General features: G+C 46.7%; 1 protein-coding gene across 2 annotated transcripts in view; it reads left to right on the top strand.

The window, feature by feature from the left end:
• Positions 1-18,838, top strand: part of dlc1 (DLC1 Rho GTPase activating protein) — a 476,263-nt gene that overhangs the window by 118,069 nt on the left and 339,356 nt on the right. For both annotated transcript variants that reach the window (XM_078217495.1, XM_078217504.1), the window contains one exon: positions 4,251-4,400. In XM_078217495.1, coding sequence (XP_078073621.1) covers positions 4,251-4,400 — 150 coding nt within the window. The remainder of the gene's footprint in view (positions 1-4,250; positions 4,401-18,838) is intronic.

Below are 18,838 nucleotides of genomic sequence, written 5' to 3'. Positions count from 1 at the left end.
AATTATCATTGAGCTAGAATCCATGACTTTTTGTGGAAAAGAGTTCCACATTCCTACAACTATTTACAAGAATTGTTTATTAAACACTCTCCTGAATGGCCGGGCTATGATGTTGAAGTTGTCGTCCTTGTCCTAGACTTGCTCCACCAGCAAATAAAGTTGCTCTCTATCCATCCTGTCGATTCCTTTCAAAATCCTGAAACCTCAGTTAGGACATCCATAACTTTCTACATTCCAGGGAATACAAGTCTGAACCCAGCTAATATTCTGGTGAATCTTTTCAAGGCCAATATATCCTTTGTAAGGCGTGATGCCCAAAACTGTGTGCACAGATATTTTAAAATTATTTAACAAGCCTGCCATTTCTTTATTTTCTTTTGCAAATTTTCCCACACCTGTTTTTAATGGCCCATATTACTTGACTATCTTGTTTCTTCTTTGTGTGTTAATCTTAGTACCACCTGCAAGTTTCTTTACATATTCCCTTTTGCAACTCTTACCGTCTTGTTGTCTTCCTTTGCTGTTCTTTATATCTCTCACAGTTCGCTGTTTCATTGTAAGTAGGGCTCTTGCCCGTTATGGGTATGTACTTGTCCAGTGTAAAGTTAAATTATCTTCTAACACATCTGTTCATCTATAGTTTTATGCAATAATAGTTTTGACTAATTTGCTGTTGTCAACTTCTATCTCATCTCATTGAAGTTAACCTCTTTCAAATCTAAAGTCTTACTAACTGTGTTAGGTGACTCCTTTTCAAACCAACTATTGAACACGATTATGTACTGGGCTCCCCATCGTTGAAGATGGGGATATTTGTGGAGCCTTCTCTTCCAGTTAATTGTTTAATTGTCCACCACCATTCATGACTGGATGTGGCAGGATTGCAGATCTTATATCTGATCCGTTAGTCGTGGAAGCACTTATCTCTGTGTATGGCTTGCTGCTTATGCTGTTTGGGATGCAATTAGTCCTGTGCTGTAGCTTCTCCAGGTTGGCACCTTAATTTTAGGTATGTTTGATGGTTGATACCCTGGCTTGATGATAATGGTAGAGTAGGGGATATGCCAGACTATGAAGTTACAGATTATGGCTATATACAATTCTGTTGCTGCTGATGGCTCTCTGCCCCTCAGATGCCCAGTCTTGATTTGCTAGATCTATTCAACATCTAATTAGCATGTTGGTAGTGTGTGTCATACAACATTATGCAGGGCATCCTCAATGTGAATATGGAACTTCAACCCCACAAGGACTATCACTCCTTCCAATACTATCATGGATTGATGCATCTGCAGCAGGCAGGTTGATGAGAATGAAGTCAAGTAGGTTTTTCCCTCTTGTTGGTTCTCTCACCACCTGGCACAGACCCAGTCTAGCAGCTGTCTTTTAGGACACGTGCAGCTCAGCCAATAGTGGTGTTACCGAGTCACTCTTGGGATGGTCATCCCCCACCCAGAATACATTCTGTACCCCTGTCACCCTCAGCACTTCATCCAAGTGGTGTTCAACACAGAGGAATACTGATTCATCAGCTGAGGGGAGCCAGTTGGTAACCAGCAGGAGGTTTCCCTACGCCTTGTTTAACTTAATAGCATGAGATTTCATGCAGTCCCGAGTCAATATTGAAAACTTTCAGGGCATCACCGTCCCTACTCACCACCTCGTGGTCTGTCCTTTCAGTGGGATGGTGATGGTGATGTCTGGGGCATTGTCTGTATGAATTGGTGAGTAGGTCTGTGTCAGGCTGTTGCTTGACCTGTTTATGGGACAGCTCTTCCCACTTTTGACACTGGCCCCCAGATGTTACTGAGGAGAACTTTCCAGGGTCAACAGGGCTGGATGTGCCTTTGTCATTTCCGGCACCTGTATCGATGCTGGATGATCTGTCCATAGGAACATCTGAATTAGGAGCTCCAGGAGTTGGCTATTTGGTGCTTCAAGTCTACTCCACCATTCACCAAGATCATGGCTGATGCAGCTGTGGTCTCAATTTTACTTTCCTATCTGTCACTGCATCCCCCACCCCCATAACCCTTAATATCCATATTATTTAACAAAACTGTGTCTAACTCTGCCTTGAATAAACTCTGTGACTCTGCCTCCAATGCCTAATCTTTTCACCATGGATGTTCGAACTGTCTACTGTCTAATCCCCCACCAAGGTAGTGTAAAAGGCTTTCTCCTCCTTCCTTGAATGGAGGTCTAACCAACCTGAGGGGATGGTGGTACAGTGGAGGTGATCTAGTAATCCGGAGGTCCAGGCTAATGCTTTGGGGACAGAGTCAAATCCTACCATGGCAGCTGATAGAATTTGAATTCCATTAACAAAATCTAGGACGGAATTTTTCAGCCCTTCCCGCCGATGGAATCTGATGGTGACCCCCCTTGGTGGTTTTCCTGGTGGCGGGAAGGGTGAGCCATGCAGAAATGGCATAGACGTCGGTGGGACCTGAAGATCCTGCTGGTGGCTATTGACGAGCTGCCTCCAAAAGCGGAGAACATGCCACGGGGGACCAGAAAATCCCAACCCTGGAATTGAAACTCGGCCGGAATTCTCCAACCGTTCATGTCAATGGGATCCTCTGGTCCCGCTACTGTGTAAGAAGTCTAACAACACCAGGTTAAAGTCCAACAGGTTTATTTGGTAGCAAAAGCTTTCGGAACAGGCTGTTCCTTCGTCAGGTGGGTGGGAGTTCTGATCACAAACAGGGCACAAAGACACAAACTCAATTTACATGAATAATGATTGGAATGTGAGTCTTTACAGCTAATCAAGTCTTAAAGGTACAGACAATGAGAGTGGAGGGAGCATTCCCGCGACAATGAACAGGGATTTGACTGTGCGCCAAATTTCTTGTCCTTATTTGTAGCAATGGCGGGGTGTGAACGGCCAGAGAATTATTTCACTCATCTCCGTAATGACCATGAAATTATCATCAATTGTTGTACAAAACCCATCTGGCTCACTGATGTGCATTAGGGAAGGAAATCTGCCATCCTTCCCTGGTCTGGCCTACATGTGACTCCACGCCCATTTTCTGTTTTTACTATTTTATTATTTGCTCATCTTTTATACACGGAGTTTGATGTCTGCTATGCTTTTGGGAGGGTTGGGGGGGAGAATTATTTTCCTCCAGAGAACAGCAGGTACAGTTGAGGGGAACTACACGGATGAAAGAATATACTGAAGTTTGGTTTAATTTCTTTGCGAGGTCAGAGTTTTCCCTTTGGAGTTTAAATAGAATGCCTGATTATCTGTGGAAGCTGTAGGCCTGATTAACCTTTGCTGATCCCTTGATTTATGCTCTTATATTCTAAGCGCATCTTCAATTTAACATTAAGTTGCTCTCCGAAGCTTAAGTGGAAAACATTAAAATTGCAACCCCTTCAAACATGACCACCAGACTCTGCATTTTCACAGCACATATGTGTATAGTCAATTGAATATCTTGCAATAATCCCCAGAAAAGAGGCTTTGCAGTCTACTCAGACAAACTGAAACAGATGATGGTAACACAAGATATCTCAACAGGGACAATGAGTTATGATAGCTCTTCTGTGAGAATGAAAGAATCTTGATTCATGGGAGCCAAAGTCACTTATGAGTTATGCTCTTTCACACACTTGAAATAATGTCTGGAATTCACGATCACTGGCAAATTATTCATTTGAAAAAATAATATTGAAATGTGAACTTGTAATTGCTTTTTTTGCCCTTGGGATCTTCTCATGCGTGAACCATTGGTGCTACGACATGGGTAATCGCCAGTTACGCCTACAGAATAAATGAACACCTTCTAATTTAACTTGACTGACTCACGCAGTTGGAACAGAAATGAACAATTCCCCATTCTAGCCCTCAGTATTCATAGAAAGATTTATCTTGGCTTCATCACCAGACGCAACATACGTAACCAAACTTAAAATAAGGAATCACAATGAGTTGCTATGGCATCCTAACCAAATTCAGCATAGAACTAATAACATATGACGCTCTTCCGCATCTTTACTAATTCAATCTCGCTCAAACTAAAACAGGAATTTCCAAAATAGGAATGCTTTTCATTTCTAACTTCCTCTAACGCTCTGCGATGTGGTAGTTCTCAGAATCTGTTTGTAAAACTAAAACATTTGGATAGCTTTTTATAAAGAGCTGACACAGACGTAATGGAGCGAATGGCCTCCTTCAGTGTTGTATAATTCTATGATTCTAGGTCTGCAAGTTGTAATTGCACAGTCTGTTTCCTCAGGAAATGAGGGAAGATCGAGATCGGGCCCGGCTGGATTCCATGGTGCTGCTCATTATGAAACTGGACCAGCTTGACCAAGACATTGAAAATGCCCTCAGTGCAAACTCGTCTCCATCCAGCACGCCAACTGTTAAGAGAAGACACATTCCTGTGAGCACATTTACTTACAATCACATTCTGTTTTTTTTTGTCTGCTTCGTTTACTGATTCTGAATATTGTACAAATCTTTATTAAGACTGATATAGAAAAGACAGATTTTGGGAATAGTCTAATTTCAGTCTCATAGCCAATAAGAGAAATTTTAAATATAGATTAATGATTTTATTGAAACTGATTGAGAAAGGTAAGGGCAGAATATAGTCTGCCATATTCAGACTTTGTAATTGAAAGTAAGGGAGATCCCTCCAGAGGTAACCTTAATTGATGGCTATGACTGAAAAGCTTCAAAACAGCATCAATTTCTTGTGAAATTCGTCAGAGAAGAAAGGTACTTCGCAGGAATGAGGAAAGTAAAACTGCAACAACTGAACAGTAGCATAGGCAGAGGCCAATGATTATGTCAACCAATCTTGTGGCCACCCCTTTCTCCACACTCTCCATTGGTTGGAGTCATACCTAGCACAAAGGAAGATGGTTGTGGTTGTTGGAAGCCAATCATCTCAGCTTCACTGCAGGAGTCCCTTAGGATTGTGTCCTAGACCCAAGCATCTTCAACTGCTTCATCAATGTCCTTCCTTCCATCATTTAGTCAGAAGTGGGAGGCTGACGAGTAGTAAGTAACATTAGTGCCAGGCAATAACCATCTCCAACAAGAGACAATGTAACCATTGCCCTTTGACATTCAATGGCATTACCATTACTGAATCCTCCATTATCATGATGTGGAGATGCTGGCATTGGACTGGGGTAAGCACAGTAAGAAGTCTCTCAACACCAGGTTAAAATTCAACAGGTTTATTTGGTAGCACAAGCTTTCGGAGCGCTGCTCCTTCATCGGGTAAACCTGATGAAGGAGCAGTCCTCCACTATCAACATCCTGGGAGTTACCGATAGTCAGAAATTCAACTGGACTAGCCATATAAATATTGTGTTTACAATAACAGGTTAGAGGCTAAAAGTCCTGTGGTGAGTAGATCACATCTTGACTCCCCAAAGCCTATCCACCATCTTCAAGGAACAAGTCAGGAGAGTGCCTCAAGAACCTCGACACTATCCAGGATAAAGCAGCCTGCTTGATTGGCAAACTTTCCACAAACATTCATTCCTTCCACCATTAACACACACTGGCAGTAGTGTGTACAATCTATGAGATGCACTCACCAAGGCCCCTTAGACAACACATTCCAAACCCATAACCACTACCACCCAGAAGGGTGACAACAGACAAGTAGGAATGCCACCACCTGCAAGTTCCTCTCCAAGTCACTCACCATCCTGACTCGGAAATATATCACCGTTGCTTCACTGTCACTGGATCAAAATTCTGGAACTCCCTCCCTCTGGTGTGCATCCACCACGTCGACTGCAGCGGTTCAAGAAGGCAGCTCGCGACTACCTTCTCAAGGGCAGCAATGCCTACGTCCCTTGCGTAAATAAGAAACTGGCACATAGCAGAGAATGAATAGCTGGTGTTGGTGGTGGGGGCGGGAGGTAACTTTAAGAATGTTAAGTAAATCTTTATAATTTTATTTTCAGAGATTGGAAGGACAACATACTATGTTATAGTGTCGTCATTCTTCAAAATAACATTTAATCCTTAATAGCCTCAAAAATTATACTGTGCAGTATTATCGCACAAAGCTCTGGTGGCATATTTAGCATGTTTGTACCTTCTAGATCTAAATCTCACCAGATGGGAACACAGATCAGTGAATCAGAGCTACAATATCTGTCCTCTCCGAGTTGTGTTACTGTTTGGTGCAGCACTGCTCAGAGAGCACAGACTTGGTAAATTTGCTCTTTACTTTTTATTAAATTCTTTAGTCTGTTGTTTTAATGGAAATATTAATCTATGTAAAACAAATAGATTAAAAATCAATATTAAGGTAATGGAGAAAGAAATTTGATACGCGTGTATTAAACTTTCATGCGATAATATCATCCAGTGTAATTTCCAAGGCATTACGCTTTGAGTTGCAAGCATCTGTTTTGATAAAGATCTTAACGCTACCCTTGCATATAAAAAGATTTCTGGCAAAGGGTATTTTGTGGCGATTATTTGTTCTAAATTACTGCACTATATTACTTTGAAGTAAAATAGCACCAGCCTTTCCTTCAAAAGAGATTGGTCTCATTTTGTAAACATTAAATAATCTCAGCGGACTGTGTGTCAGTTTTTAAAGGCAGCATTTTAACAGTGTTCTGGAAGGTAGAACTGCAACATGATTTCATTCTTCAACTTGCATGCTGGTGAGGGATGATGTCACCGCAGATAGATTATTGTTTACAGATGTTGACATAAACCTTGCAATGTCTCCTGGGAAAGGAAATGGGAGTGAATGTAGCATTTAAAGCAGATGTGGCGTCATTATGAAAATATGCTGGAACATTCAAACCCATGATCAGGTTTTACACGGTCCCACAGTTTATATATATATATATATTTTCCCACTAAGTTCTTAATCCCTAAAGTATCTTTGCTACACAGTGCATTGATTGCAGTGATATTATTTCATGACTGTACCACATCACTGCTGTTTAATGGAAGTATGCTTACTATTGCTAGCTTCAAGTAGTTTTCTCTTGAAAATTCTCTCACTTTATAAGTCACAGTTCATCACAATTTTTGTATTAAAAGGGTTCTGTATCCCATTGACAACTTCACAGCAAGCACAACTTTATTTATTAATCACAAGTAGGCTGACATTAACACTGTAATGAAGTTACTGTGAAATCCCCTAGTTGCTGCACTCCGATACTTGTTCGGGTACTCTGAGGGAGAATTTAGTGTGGCCGGTGCACCTGACCAGCAAGTCTTTCGGACTGTGGGAGGAAACCGGAGCACCCGGAGGAAACCCACACAGACATGGGGAGAACGTCTAGACTCCGCACAGACAGTGACCCAAGACGGGAATTGAACCCAGGTCCCTGGTGCAGTGAGGCAGCAGTGCTAACCACTGTGCCAACCATAACTTAAACATTCTATTGTAGAGTCCAATCTGAAAATTAAATGTCTGAAGAATTCAAAGACATGGATGGAAACTCCAGTTAAAAGGGTCTGCGAAGTACAATATTTATTCCCCCTCACCAAGGATAAGATTAGAAATTTCCCTTAAAGTGAGTGATAATCCTAGGCTGCATCTAGATCATTCTTTTTGTGTCAACTAGCAGATAGTGCAAACAAAGGTAATAAAATTATCAGCACATATTCACCCTTCGTTCACTTTGGGATTCCATGGTTCTTGGACCATATTTTTTACACTTGTTCATAGGATGTGGGCATTGTTGGCAAGGCCAAAGGTTATAGCTCATTCCTCATTTTGTTTGAGAAGATGGAGGTGAACCATCCTGAACCACTCTAGTCCGTGTGATGTAGGTATACCAACAGTACTGTTAAGTAGGGAGTTGTATGATTTTGATCCAGCAACAGTGAAGGGACGGTGATATAGTTCTTAGTCAGGATGGTATGTAGTTTGGAGGAGAACTTGCAGGTGGTGGTGTTCCCATGCACCAGCATCTCTTGTTCTTCTAAGTAGTAGAGGTGATGGGTTTGGAAAGCACGCTCAAAGATATTTTGGTAAGTTACACCATTGCATCTTGTGGATAGTGCGCACTGCTATCAGTGTGTGCTGGTGGAGGAGGGAGTGAATATTTAAGGTGGTGTATGCGATGCCGGTCATGTGAACTCTCCTGGATGCTGTGAATCTTCTTGAATGTTGTTGGAGTTGCACTCATCCTGGAAAGAGGAGAATATTCCATCACACACTTGCCTTGTGTCTTGTAGATAGTGGACAAGCTTCAGGGAGTTGAGAGGTGAGTTGATCCCCAGAATATCCAGCCTCTTACCTGCTTGTGTAGCCACAATAATTGGATGGGGCTTCCTGAGGTAGCTTTTAATTCACTGCCTCTGGGAACGATGTGCTCCCACCTCCATCCGCAGCCTCCTTCAGGTTCCTGGCACAGAATTGAGGCTGATGTCAGAATTGCAACCCATCCAGGAAAGCTGAACCCCAAGTTTTGGGAGCGTGTGGTGAACATAGAGAGATAGATGATTCAGAGGAAAAGGGAGAAAATTTTGAGGAATAACAAGAAACTGAGATAGGCACCAACAAATCATCGAAATAAGGTAGTGACAGGCTCTCACCCAGTGTTGGGAGGGTTTATCAGCCAGTAACAACTATTATGTGAGATGGTTGACGAGAGGAGTGTTACGAAACGGCTGGAGAGCTCACCCGCAACATTGCCCTTCTGACACAGCAACTAAAGTGAAGCTAAATCGAGGGCAGGTGTGAATTGTTAAAGGTCTGAGGTAGAGAAATATACTGGAATTTTACCACCTTGCCCACCTGTGGCTCATAAGATCCCGCCCGAGGCCAACGGAGAATGCCGTTCTGCGAGCGTTGCCCTCCCTGATTCAGTTAAATGTGTGATTCCAGCACCGAGCAATTGAATATTATGCCAATAAATGCCCCCGAATAATCTTGTGGTTGTGGATTCCAACACCGGGGATGGTGAGGAAGGCAATCTGTCTGTCTGACCAGCAGACCGAATTTCAGAACTATCACACAGGAAGTCAAGAGAAATAGCTGCAAGGAAGAAATACAGCAGTATTGGTGACTAAGTCGGATAAATATTCTGGCTGGAATTCTCCCAAAACAATTCCAAGTTCCCAACATGCGGGGAAATGGGAGTAAATCCTGCCTTTTTTTTGGCATGATTTCCAGAATGAATCTCCAACACTGAGTATTGCAGAGAGCCCTAGCAGGATTCGCTCTGGAAATCAGGGGGATTAGGGCCTATTCCCACCCGAGAGGCCAGCAGCAAGTGCTGAGCAGACCACTGCGCTTGCACCAATCTGTCAGTGTGGAGATCGGCGCCTGTGCAGTGGTCCCCCCATTGCCGGCCACGGATCGATGGCCAGTCACCCCCCTCCTCTCAATTGCTGGCCTCCTGAACATTCTTAGGCCAACCCCTATGTTCCCCTCCTGCCCAACCCCCCCTCCGTCAGCCCTGATGGCCCTCACTCCCTCCCTCTCCCTGTGATTCTGATGGCAGTGGCAGCTTGTCTCCCATGCCCCCAAGTAGGCTCTGGCCCCGACCCCTTCGCATTGCTTGATGCCCAGTGGGCAGTGCCAAGAAGCCCCTTGACCGGCCAGGGTGTCAGTCTGGCATTGCCCAAGGGCCACCCCTCTTACCCCCAACTTTCTGGGGCAGCCTGAATGATCTCTCTTCCCTACAGCGGGGCTGGGCCGCCTGTTCCCCGTTAGTGGGGAGTCAACTCCACTGGAGGGAACCACTCCCGGCAGGGGGGTGGGGTGCGTGGGTGGGTGTGGGGGGGGGGGGGGGTCGTGGGGGGGGGGGGGGGTCGTGGGGGGGGGGGTCGGGGGTCGGGGTGGGGGTCGTGGGGGGGGCGTGGGTGGGTGTGGGGGGGGGAGGGAGACACTAGCAGGTCTGAGAATTCAGTCCCGGGCCCAATAACCACATGGAAATGGAGCTTTCCACGTGATAATCAGCTCCTCGCCGATTTCTGGCGCAAGGCTGATTACGCTAAAAAAAACTTAGTTCTGGAAACATGCGGAGGCCGTGGCACCCAGCGAGAAGCCCACAAAATGGCCCCCACTGATGTTGCCCCCATAGCTTCTAATTCAGGAAATCAGGTTGTAATGAATTTTCAATCTGTTACACGAAAGCCTGCTCTCTCTGCTGAACTACCCCTCCTTCAGCCTTCAATTCCCTCCCATAACCTTTCATCCTTTGTCTCAGAGTTTTTGTACATCTTCCCTTTCTTTATGTCACCATCAGTGGCCTTCAACATCTTAGCTCCTCTATCTGCAACTCCTTCCTTTAACCTCTTCATCACTTAAACCTTTTCTGCTCCTTTTAGGAACCTTTCTAAAACCCACTTTCCAGCCATGGTTTTGGCCTTCCCCACCCCACACTTCCACTAATCTCTCGCTTCATGAATTGACAGCCATTTCCCTGTCTTTCCATTTTCAAAATACACTGGGGTATTTTCACATCAAAGGTACTATCTAAATGCAAGTTGATGTCGCTACAGGTTTTCGTATTATTACTGGAGGGAAAGTAAAAAGTCTCTACTGCATATTCAAGACAGAAATCATTTGTGAGGACATTTAGATTTGTAGAAAACTATTCCATAGAGTAGGCGCCAAAATCAAACAAAAGTTCCCTTCATTTAAAGTATACATCCTCCCCAGCCCCGCCACTGCCAACAGTGAACTTTCTATAAACATGGACTCAGTTTTATAAAAACACAAGTAATAGCGATACTCGGTTACATCCAGCTGCACGCACACAGCTTTTAAAGGTAAATATTTTAACATTATCACAATATCTGCAATGTTGACAGATGTCCAAAACAAAGGTGGGAAATTCAGCTTGTTAGCATTCAGTGCCCACAAGAGCTTGGAAATGGCATCAGCAGAATGTGGGAGCATTTGTGGACTGAACCACACTGGATATGAACTTGGTAAGGGTGCTAGTGTGCCTCGTGTACTTCTGTCAGAAGTTTTCAGAGCAGGCAGATTATGTCGTCAATCAGTGTGCTATGCTGATTTGACACCTCTGATGCCAATCGGAGCTCAAGGCTCCACTAACAGACCCCTCCTAACTTCACGCAGCACACAGCTGAAGGTGCTTTTAACAGCAGGAATGACACCACTACCCACCATCAGGAGATCATCGGCTGCTTACAGCAGGTTAGATACTCATTAATTCATTCTGGCTGTTGCGATGGTTCTACCACTAGTGTTTGGTGCTCTCTATAGTAGTTTCAAGTTGCACAATGAGTTTTATGGCAGACCCTGAAGGAGATTTTGCTGATTTCAAGTCTTCTGCACAAACTAATTGCACTGAGTGCACTAGTAAGTATTCCCCTTGAAATACAACATGAGTTGGAGAATGAATAGAGACCACACAGAGCAGGACAAGTTGCAGGAAGGGGGTGGTGCAGGTGGCCCTATCATTGAGTGCTGAGGGAGGAATTCTCCAACCTGAATCTCAGCAAGGAACAACATGTGAGTTGCCTGTGCTTCAGTAAGGATATAACTGCTGCCTGTTTCAGCCACAACTGTAACCCCAGAGTAGAAAAAAGACTGCACCTGAAGGGGACCATGGCAATTAACGTTTGTGTGCCTGGCTTCTTCCAGACTAGATTTCAGGATATTTGTAGCATTCAGTGTGTTGTCCATTGTTGTGTAAGTGAAGTCATTGGGGCTCCCTATTGAATGACAACTAACTATAGTCTTGTTGAGCAAAGTCAATGTCAGAGCAAAGTAAGCAAATTACTATGTTAGACTTGCATGATTCCCCATGGCACAAAACTCCTTTGACTGATACACATCACGCTGAGGGCGCCACATGTTTACCCTGCCCTATAGGGGAACCAAATGGGACTCCACTCCCTTGACGTCCAGCTGATGTAAGACCATAGACAATCATACAGGTCGATGTCCACTATTTTAGCAGCTGTCATGATGTCTACATGGTTGGGTCCACAGGGTGCAAATGGAGTTGTTCATGACCTGCATGATAGCAAGTAAGAGCTTCAAGTTGGTCCTGAACTACACTATGCTCCTTGACATTGACAGACTTCCTAATGCAGCAAGCATTTTGTTGTGCAGTAGCCTTTCTCTGTCGGCAGCCCTGCAGGAATTCACATCTAGGACCTCTGCAGCAGAACCTTATTGTGATGTCACCCTCCAGCATACTGGCACCTTGCCCCCTGCCCTTGCTGCAGGCCACTTATACCCAGTGTCTCACCACATGACTCTAATCCATCCTCTTAGATATTGTCTGAGCTGGTTTCTGCTATTGTGAATTTTTTTAAATTCATTTTTCTTTTACTCATTCACTGGACATGGGTGTCGCTGGCTGGGCCAGCATTTATTGCCCATCCTTAGTTGCCCGAGAGCAGTTAACAGTCAACCACATTGCTGTGGCTCTGGAGTCACATGTAGGCCAGACCGGCTAAGAGTGGCAGATTTCCTTCCCTAAAGGACATTAGTAAACCAGATGGGTTTTTCCGACAATCGACAGTGGTTTCATGGTCATCAGTAGATTCTTAATTCCAGATCCATTTTATTGAATTCAAATTCCTCCACCTGCCGTGGTGGGATTTCTATCCGGGTCCCCAGAACATTAACTGAATTTCTGGATTAATAGTGTCGTGATAATACCACTCGGCCATTGCCTCCCCAAAATCATGTGATTTTGCTGTGTCTTTATCCCCATTCCCCTCCAGCTGTTCCTCCACTACCAGTTTAGTTTAGGTATCTGAAAGTTAAATGACACAAGGTTGGTTGGGCCTAGAACTTAGGAATATCTGCAACAATGTCCCAGGACTGAGATGATTTATCACAATCATCTTCCTTTGTGCTAAGTAGGACACCAACCACTGGAGAGGGAAAATGGCAAATCCTTTTAAAGTCCAACCCAGTTCAGGAAAAGTGTTATCGATAATTTAATTATTTTCACTTCCATGACTACAAGCGCACACTACAGAAAATTGTAACAAAGAACAGAGAGGGGGTTGTCTGTTAGAAGAGTTCCCCTTTATTCTTCTGCTACGGATAATTGTGAGCTCTGTGCTTTGAACAGTCACGAGGTGAGTTACTATCCACAGAATTCCCAGCCTCTGATCTGCTCTTGTTGTCACAATATTTATCTGGCTGGTCCAGTTCATTTTCTGGTCAATGATAACCCCAGGACGTTGATAGTGGGGATTTGGCTTTGATTATGTGTCAGCTGCTTCATCAATGATCTTCCCTCCATCATAAGGTCAGAAGATACTCCTCAGATACCATTTGCAACTCCTCCTCAACTCCTCAGTCCATGTTCATATGCAGTAAGACCTGGGCAATAAGTGGCAAATGACAACTACACCACACATGTGTGAGGCAGTGAATTCCTAAAGACTCCAGTTTTGTTAGGGCCCCTTGATAGAGTCATAGAGGTTTACAGCATGGAAACAGGCCCTTCAGCCCAACTTGTTCATGCCGCCTTTTTTTTTAAACCCCTAAGCTAATCCCAATTGCCCGCATTTGGCCCATATCCCTCTATACCCATCGTACCCATGTAACTGTCTAAATGCTTTTTAAAAGACAAAATTGTACACGCCTCTACTACTACCTTTGGCAGCTTGTTCCAGACACTCGCCACCCTCTGTGTGAAAAAATTGCCCCTCTGGACACTTTTGTATCTCTCCCCTCTCACTTTAAACCTATGCCCTCTAGTTTTAGACTCCCCTACCGTTGGGAAAAGATATTGACTATCTAGCTGATCTGTGCCCCTCATTATTTTATAGAGCTCTATAAGATCACCCCTCAGCCTTCTACGCTCCAGAGAAAAAAGTCCCAGTCTATCCAGCCTCTCCTTAATATTCGATCCATCAAGTCCCGGTAGCATCCTAGTAAATCTCTTCTGCATTCTTTCTAGTTTAATAATATCCTGTCTATAATAGGGTGACCAGAACTGTACACAGTATTCCAAGTGTGGCCTTACCAATGTCTTGTACAACTTCAACAACATGTCCCAACTCCTGTATTCAATGTTCTGACTGATGAAACCAAGCATGCTGAATGCCTTCTTCACCACTCTGTCCACCTGTGACTCCAATTTCAAGGAGCTATGAACATGTACCCCTAGATCTCTTTGTTCTGTAACTCTCCCCAATGCCCTACCATTAACTGAGTAAGTCCTGGCCTGGTTCAATGTACCAAAATGCATCACCTCGCATTTGTCTAAATTAAACTCCATTTGCCATTCGTCAGCCCATTGGCCCAATTGATCAAGATCCCATTGCAATTGGAGATGACCTTCTTCACTGTCCACTATGCCACCAATCTTGGTGTCTTCTTCAAACTTACTAACCATGCCCCCTATATTCTCATCCAAATCATTAATATAAATGACAAACAACAGTGGACCCAGCACTGATCCCTGAGGCACACCACTGGTCACAGGCCTCCAGTTTAAAAAACAACCCTCTGGCTTCTGTCAAGAAGCCAATTTTGTATCCATTTAGATACCTCACCCTGGATCCCGTGAGATTTAACCTTATGCAACAACCTACCATTCGGTACCTTGTCAAAGGCCTTGCTAAAGTCCACGTAGAGAACATCAACTGCACTGCCCTCATCTATCTTCTTGGTTACCCTTTCAAAAAACTCAATCAAATTTGTGAGACATGATTTTCCACTCACAAAGCCATGCTGACAGTCCCTAATCAGTCCTTGCATCGCTAAATGCCTGTAGATCCTGTCTCTCAAAATACCTTCTGTGGTGGACCTCAGTTGTGCCTTTGTCCTATATGGACCACCGTTGTGTGTGTTTGTCATACCTGGACACATCCCCTTCCAGTTTGGTTCCTCCCCTCAGCACCTAGTATAAAGGTGGCTGTCTCCTCCCCCTTGTTCAGTCCAGGTCGGTTAATTGTTGGGATCTGCTCCTGATTCTGTTGTGAATAAAAGCCTACACTTATATTGGCATATCGGTAGTCTTTCGCCTTATTGATAGCGCATCAATTTTATTCACAACAGTTACTAGTATGGAGCAGTTTCTAAAACCCGACAAGTTAGCATTAGACCCTCAAGAGGTTGGAGCCTCTGATAAATTTGATCATTGGTTGGACTGCTTCGAAGCATTCGTCGACACCGCTACGGCCATCGACACCGACGCTGCTAAACTCCACGTGCTCCGCGCCCGGGTAAGCGAAACTGTCTATGGAATCTTCCGGGACGCTGCTACTTACGCGGACGCTATCGAACTCCTAAAAGGGCAGTTCCGAAAGAGCCCTAACGTGGTTTACGCCAGACACCTCCTAACTACCCGCAAACAGCAGCCAGGAGAATCGTGCGCCCAATTTCTGCGCGCCCTGCGAGTCCTCGCCCGAGCATGCCACTGTAAGGCTGTTTCAGCAGCTCAGAACACGGAGGATCTGATCCGCGACGCCTACGTTGCGGGCATTGAGTCTACATACATCCAGCAGCGTCTGCTGGAACAAGATGACCTAGACCTCCGGAAAACGGCCACGATGGCTGAAACGTTAGAAGCAGCCTCCCATAATCTCGGGTCTTACCTTGGATCCCGTTCCACCGACGGCTCCACTGCGACGGCTGCTCCAGCAGGGCCCAAATGTTACTTTTGTGGCCTCCCTAAGCACCCTCGGCGTCACTGCCCGGCAAAGGACGCGATTTGCTCCGGATGCGGTAAGCTAGGCCACTTTGTTAAAGTCTGCAGAGCAAAGCCGCTTCTGAAGACTCGTGGAGCCATGTGTGCTCTGAGGGCGCGGCCATCTTTGATGCAGGCGGCGGCTGCGCGCGAATCGCCATCTTGGATGCGGTCACCGGAAGTGCGGGAATCGCCATCTTTGATGCGGTCACCGGAAGTGCGGGAGTCGCCATCTTTGAGACTGGCATCAAGGCAAGCTGAGCAGGAAGCTTCATCCGTGACGTCATCAGACGGCGACGAAGATGGATTCTTCTTTAATTCAACAGTGGCATCGATTTGCCTGGACCAGTCGCAGCCACATCAACTCTCCAAGTCCATAATGGAGATCAAGGTAAATGGTTATGCAGAAAACTGCCTGTTTGACTGTGGGAGCACGGAAAGTTTTATACACCCTCGCACAGTGCGTCAATATGCCCTTCCCGTGCGACCCTGGAGCCAGACCATCTCCATGGCCTCGAATTCTCACTCAGTGGAGGTCCTCGGGTGCTGCTTGGTGACGCTGACGGTACAGGGCACAGTCTACGAGCATTTTCGGCTCCTCGTGCTGCCGCGACTCTGCGCAGCTGTACTGCTGGGGTTAGATTTCCTCAGCCATCATAGAAGCGTCATCCTGCAGTACGATGGCCCTTATCCCCCGCTCTCCGTCTGCAAGGCGCCGTCACGGCAGCGCCCCTCGCGCACCACCTGCAGTCTCTCGACCCTCAAGATCACCCCCCCCCCCCGTTATTTGATAACCTCACCCCGGATTGTAGGCCTACAGCCACCAAGAGTAGGCGCTATAGTGCGGATGACCGGGCCTTCATTCGGTCCGAGGTACAACGTTTGCTCCAGGAAGGGATTATCCAGGCCAGCACCAGCCCCTGGAGGGCGCAAGTGGTCGTAGTTAAATCGGGGGAGAAACACCGCATGGTGATTGACTACAGCCAGACCATAAACAGGTATAACCAACTAGATGCATATCCTCTTCCCCGTATCGCGGACATAGTCAACCACATCGCGCACTATAGGGTTTTTTCAACGATCGATTTGAAATCGGCTTACCACCAGCTCCCTATCCGCTCGGAGGATCGCCCATACACTGCCTTTGAGGCGGATGGCCGCCTCTACCAGTTCCTCCGAGTCCCCTTTGGTGTCACCAATGGGGTCTCAGTCTTCCAACGGGCCATGGATCAAATGGTGGACCAGCACGGACTACGGGCCACTTTCCCGTATCTGGATAACGTCACCATCTGCGGCCATGACCTGCAGGACCATGATGCCAACCTACAAAATTCCTTCGTACGGCCACTCTCCTGAACCTCACATACAATGAGGCGAAGTGTGTTTTCCGGACACGCCGCCTCGCCATCCTTGGGTACGTGATAGAAAATGGTGTCCTTGGCCCCGACCCAGCCCGTATGCGTCCCCTTATGCAGCTTCCCCTCCCTACTACCCTCAAAGCACTGAGGAGATGCCTGGGCTTCTTCTCCTATTATGCCCAGTGGGTTCCCCGTTACGCAGATAAAGCCCGTCCGCTCCTAAAATCGACCTCTTTTCCCCTGGCGGAGGAGGCCTGTCGGGCCTTCGATGACATCAAAGCGGACATCGCGAAGGCCGCGATGCACGCTGTGGACGAATCCATCCCATTCCAAGTGGAAAGTGATGCGTCTGACTTTGCCCTAGCTGCCACCCTTAACCAGAGGGGCCGTCCGGTGGCCTTCTTTTCCCGGACCTTACAAGGCCCTGAGATTCGACACTCCTCGGTCGAGAAGGAGGCCCAGGCCATCGTGGAAGCCGTCCGGCACTGGCGCCATTATCTCGCGGGCCAACGATTCACCTTAATTACGGACCAGCGGTCAGTTGCCTTCCTGTTTAACACCAGGCAAAAGGGCAAGATTAAGAATGACAAGATCTTGCGGTGGAGGATTGAGCTCTCCACCTACAGATATGACATCATGTACCGGCCTGGGAAGCTCAATGAGCCCCCAGACGCCCTGTCCCGTGGATCATGTGCCAGTGCCCAACTAGACCAGCTACAGTCCCTCCATAACGACCTCTGTCACCCGGGTGTCACCAGATTTTTCCATTTTGTCAAGTCCCGTAACCTGCCCTTCTCCCTTGAGGAAGTCCGGACGATTACCAGGCAATGCAGGGTCTGCGCTGAGTGCAAACCGCAGTTCTACCGGCCAGGTAGGGCGCACCTTGTAAAGGCCACTCGCGCGTTCGAGCGCCTTAGCGTTGATTTTAAAGGCCCCCTCCCCTCCTCTAACCGCAATGTTTATTTCCTGAATATCATTGACGAATACTCACGTTTCCCTTTTGCCTTCCCCTGCTCGGACATGACCACGGCTACAGTGATTCGGACCCTGAACAAGCTCTTCACCCTGTTCGGCTTCCCAGCCTATATTCATAGCGACCGTGGGTCCTCTTTCATGAGTGACGAGCTGAGGCAGTACCTGCTCGCCAAAGGCGTTGCCTCCAGCCGCACCACTAGCTATAACCCCAGGGACAATGGTCAAGTAGAGCGGGAGAACGCAACCGTCTGGAAGGCCGTTCTATTAGCGTTACGGTCTAGGGGCCTTCCAGTCAGCCGTTGGCAAGACGTCCTTCCGGACGCATTACATTCCATTAGGTCACTCTTGTGCACAGCGACCAATACGACCCCTCACGAGCGGATGTTTTCATTTCCCAGGAAGTCCTCCTCGGGTACTTCGCTCCCGGATTGGCTGATGTCCCCGGGACCCGTCCTGCTTCGGAAGCATGTCCGGACCCATAAGGCAGATCCCTTGGTCGAGGAGGTCCAATTGCTCCATGCTAATCCCCAATATGCTTATGTAGCGTACCCTGATGGGCGGGAGGACACGGTTTCTGTCCGTGACTTGGCACCCGCGGGTGCCCCGGAGGTCACCACGTCCTTCCGCCCCACGGTCCCTGGTGTCGTCCATTCGGAGACTGCTACGCCTCTTCCTCCCTCAGCCCCTGTCTCCAATGTAGTGCGCCCAGAGCCTGTTGCAGCCCCCCACCCCCCAGCTCCGGTTCCCACTGTTCCCCATACGCCACCAGGGCCACTGCTCGCTCCTCTCGCCCCTATGTACAGCTCGCTTGAGTCGCCGGAGCCGTCGCCACGCAGTACCCGACGACTGGACGGGACGACGGATCGGTCCGCTTCACACCACCCAGCGCCTTCTCTTGACGCTCA

Source organism: Mustelus asterias, chromosome 1 (assembly GCF_964213995.1).
Source record: "Mustelus asterias chromosome 1, sMusAst1.hap1.1, whole genome shotgun sequence".
NCBI classification, from domain to species: Eukaryota; Metazoa; Chordata; class Chondrichthyes; order Carcharhiniformes; family Triakidae; genus Mustelus; species Mustelus asterias.
The sequence above is the reverse complement of the archived record's forward strand: the minus strand, read 5'-3'. Positions and strand labels throughout refer to the sequence as shown.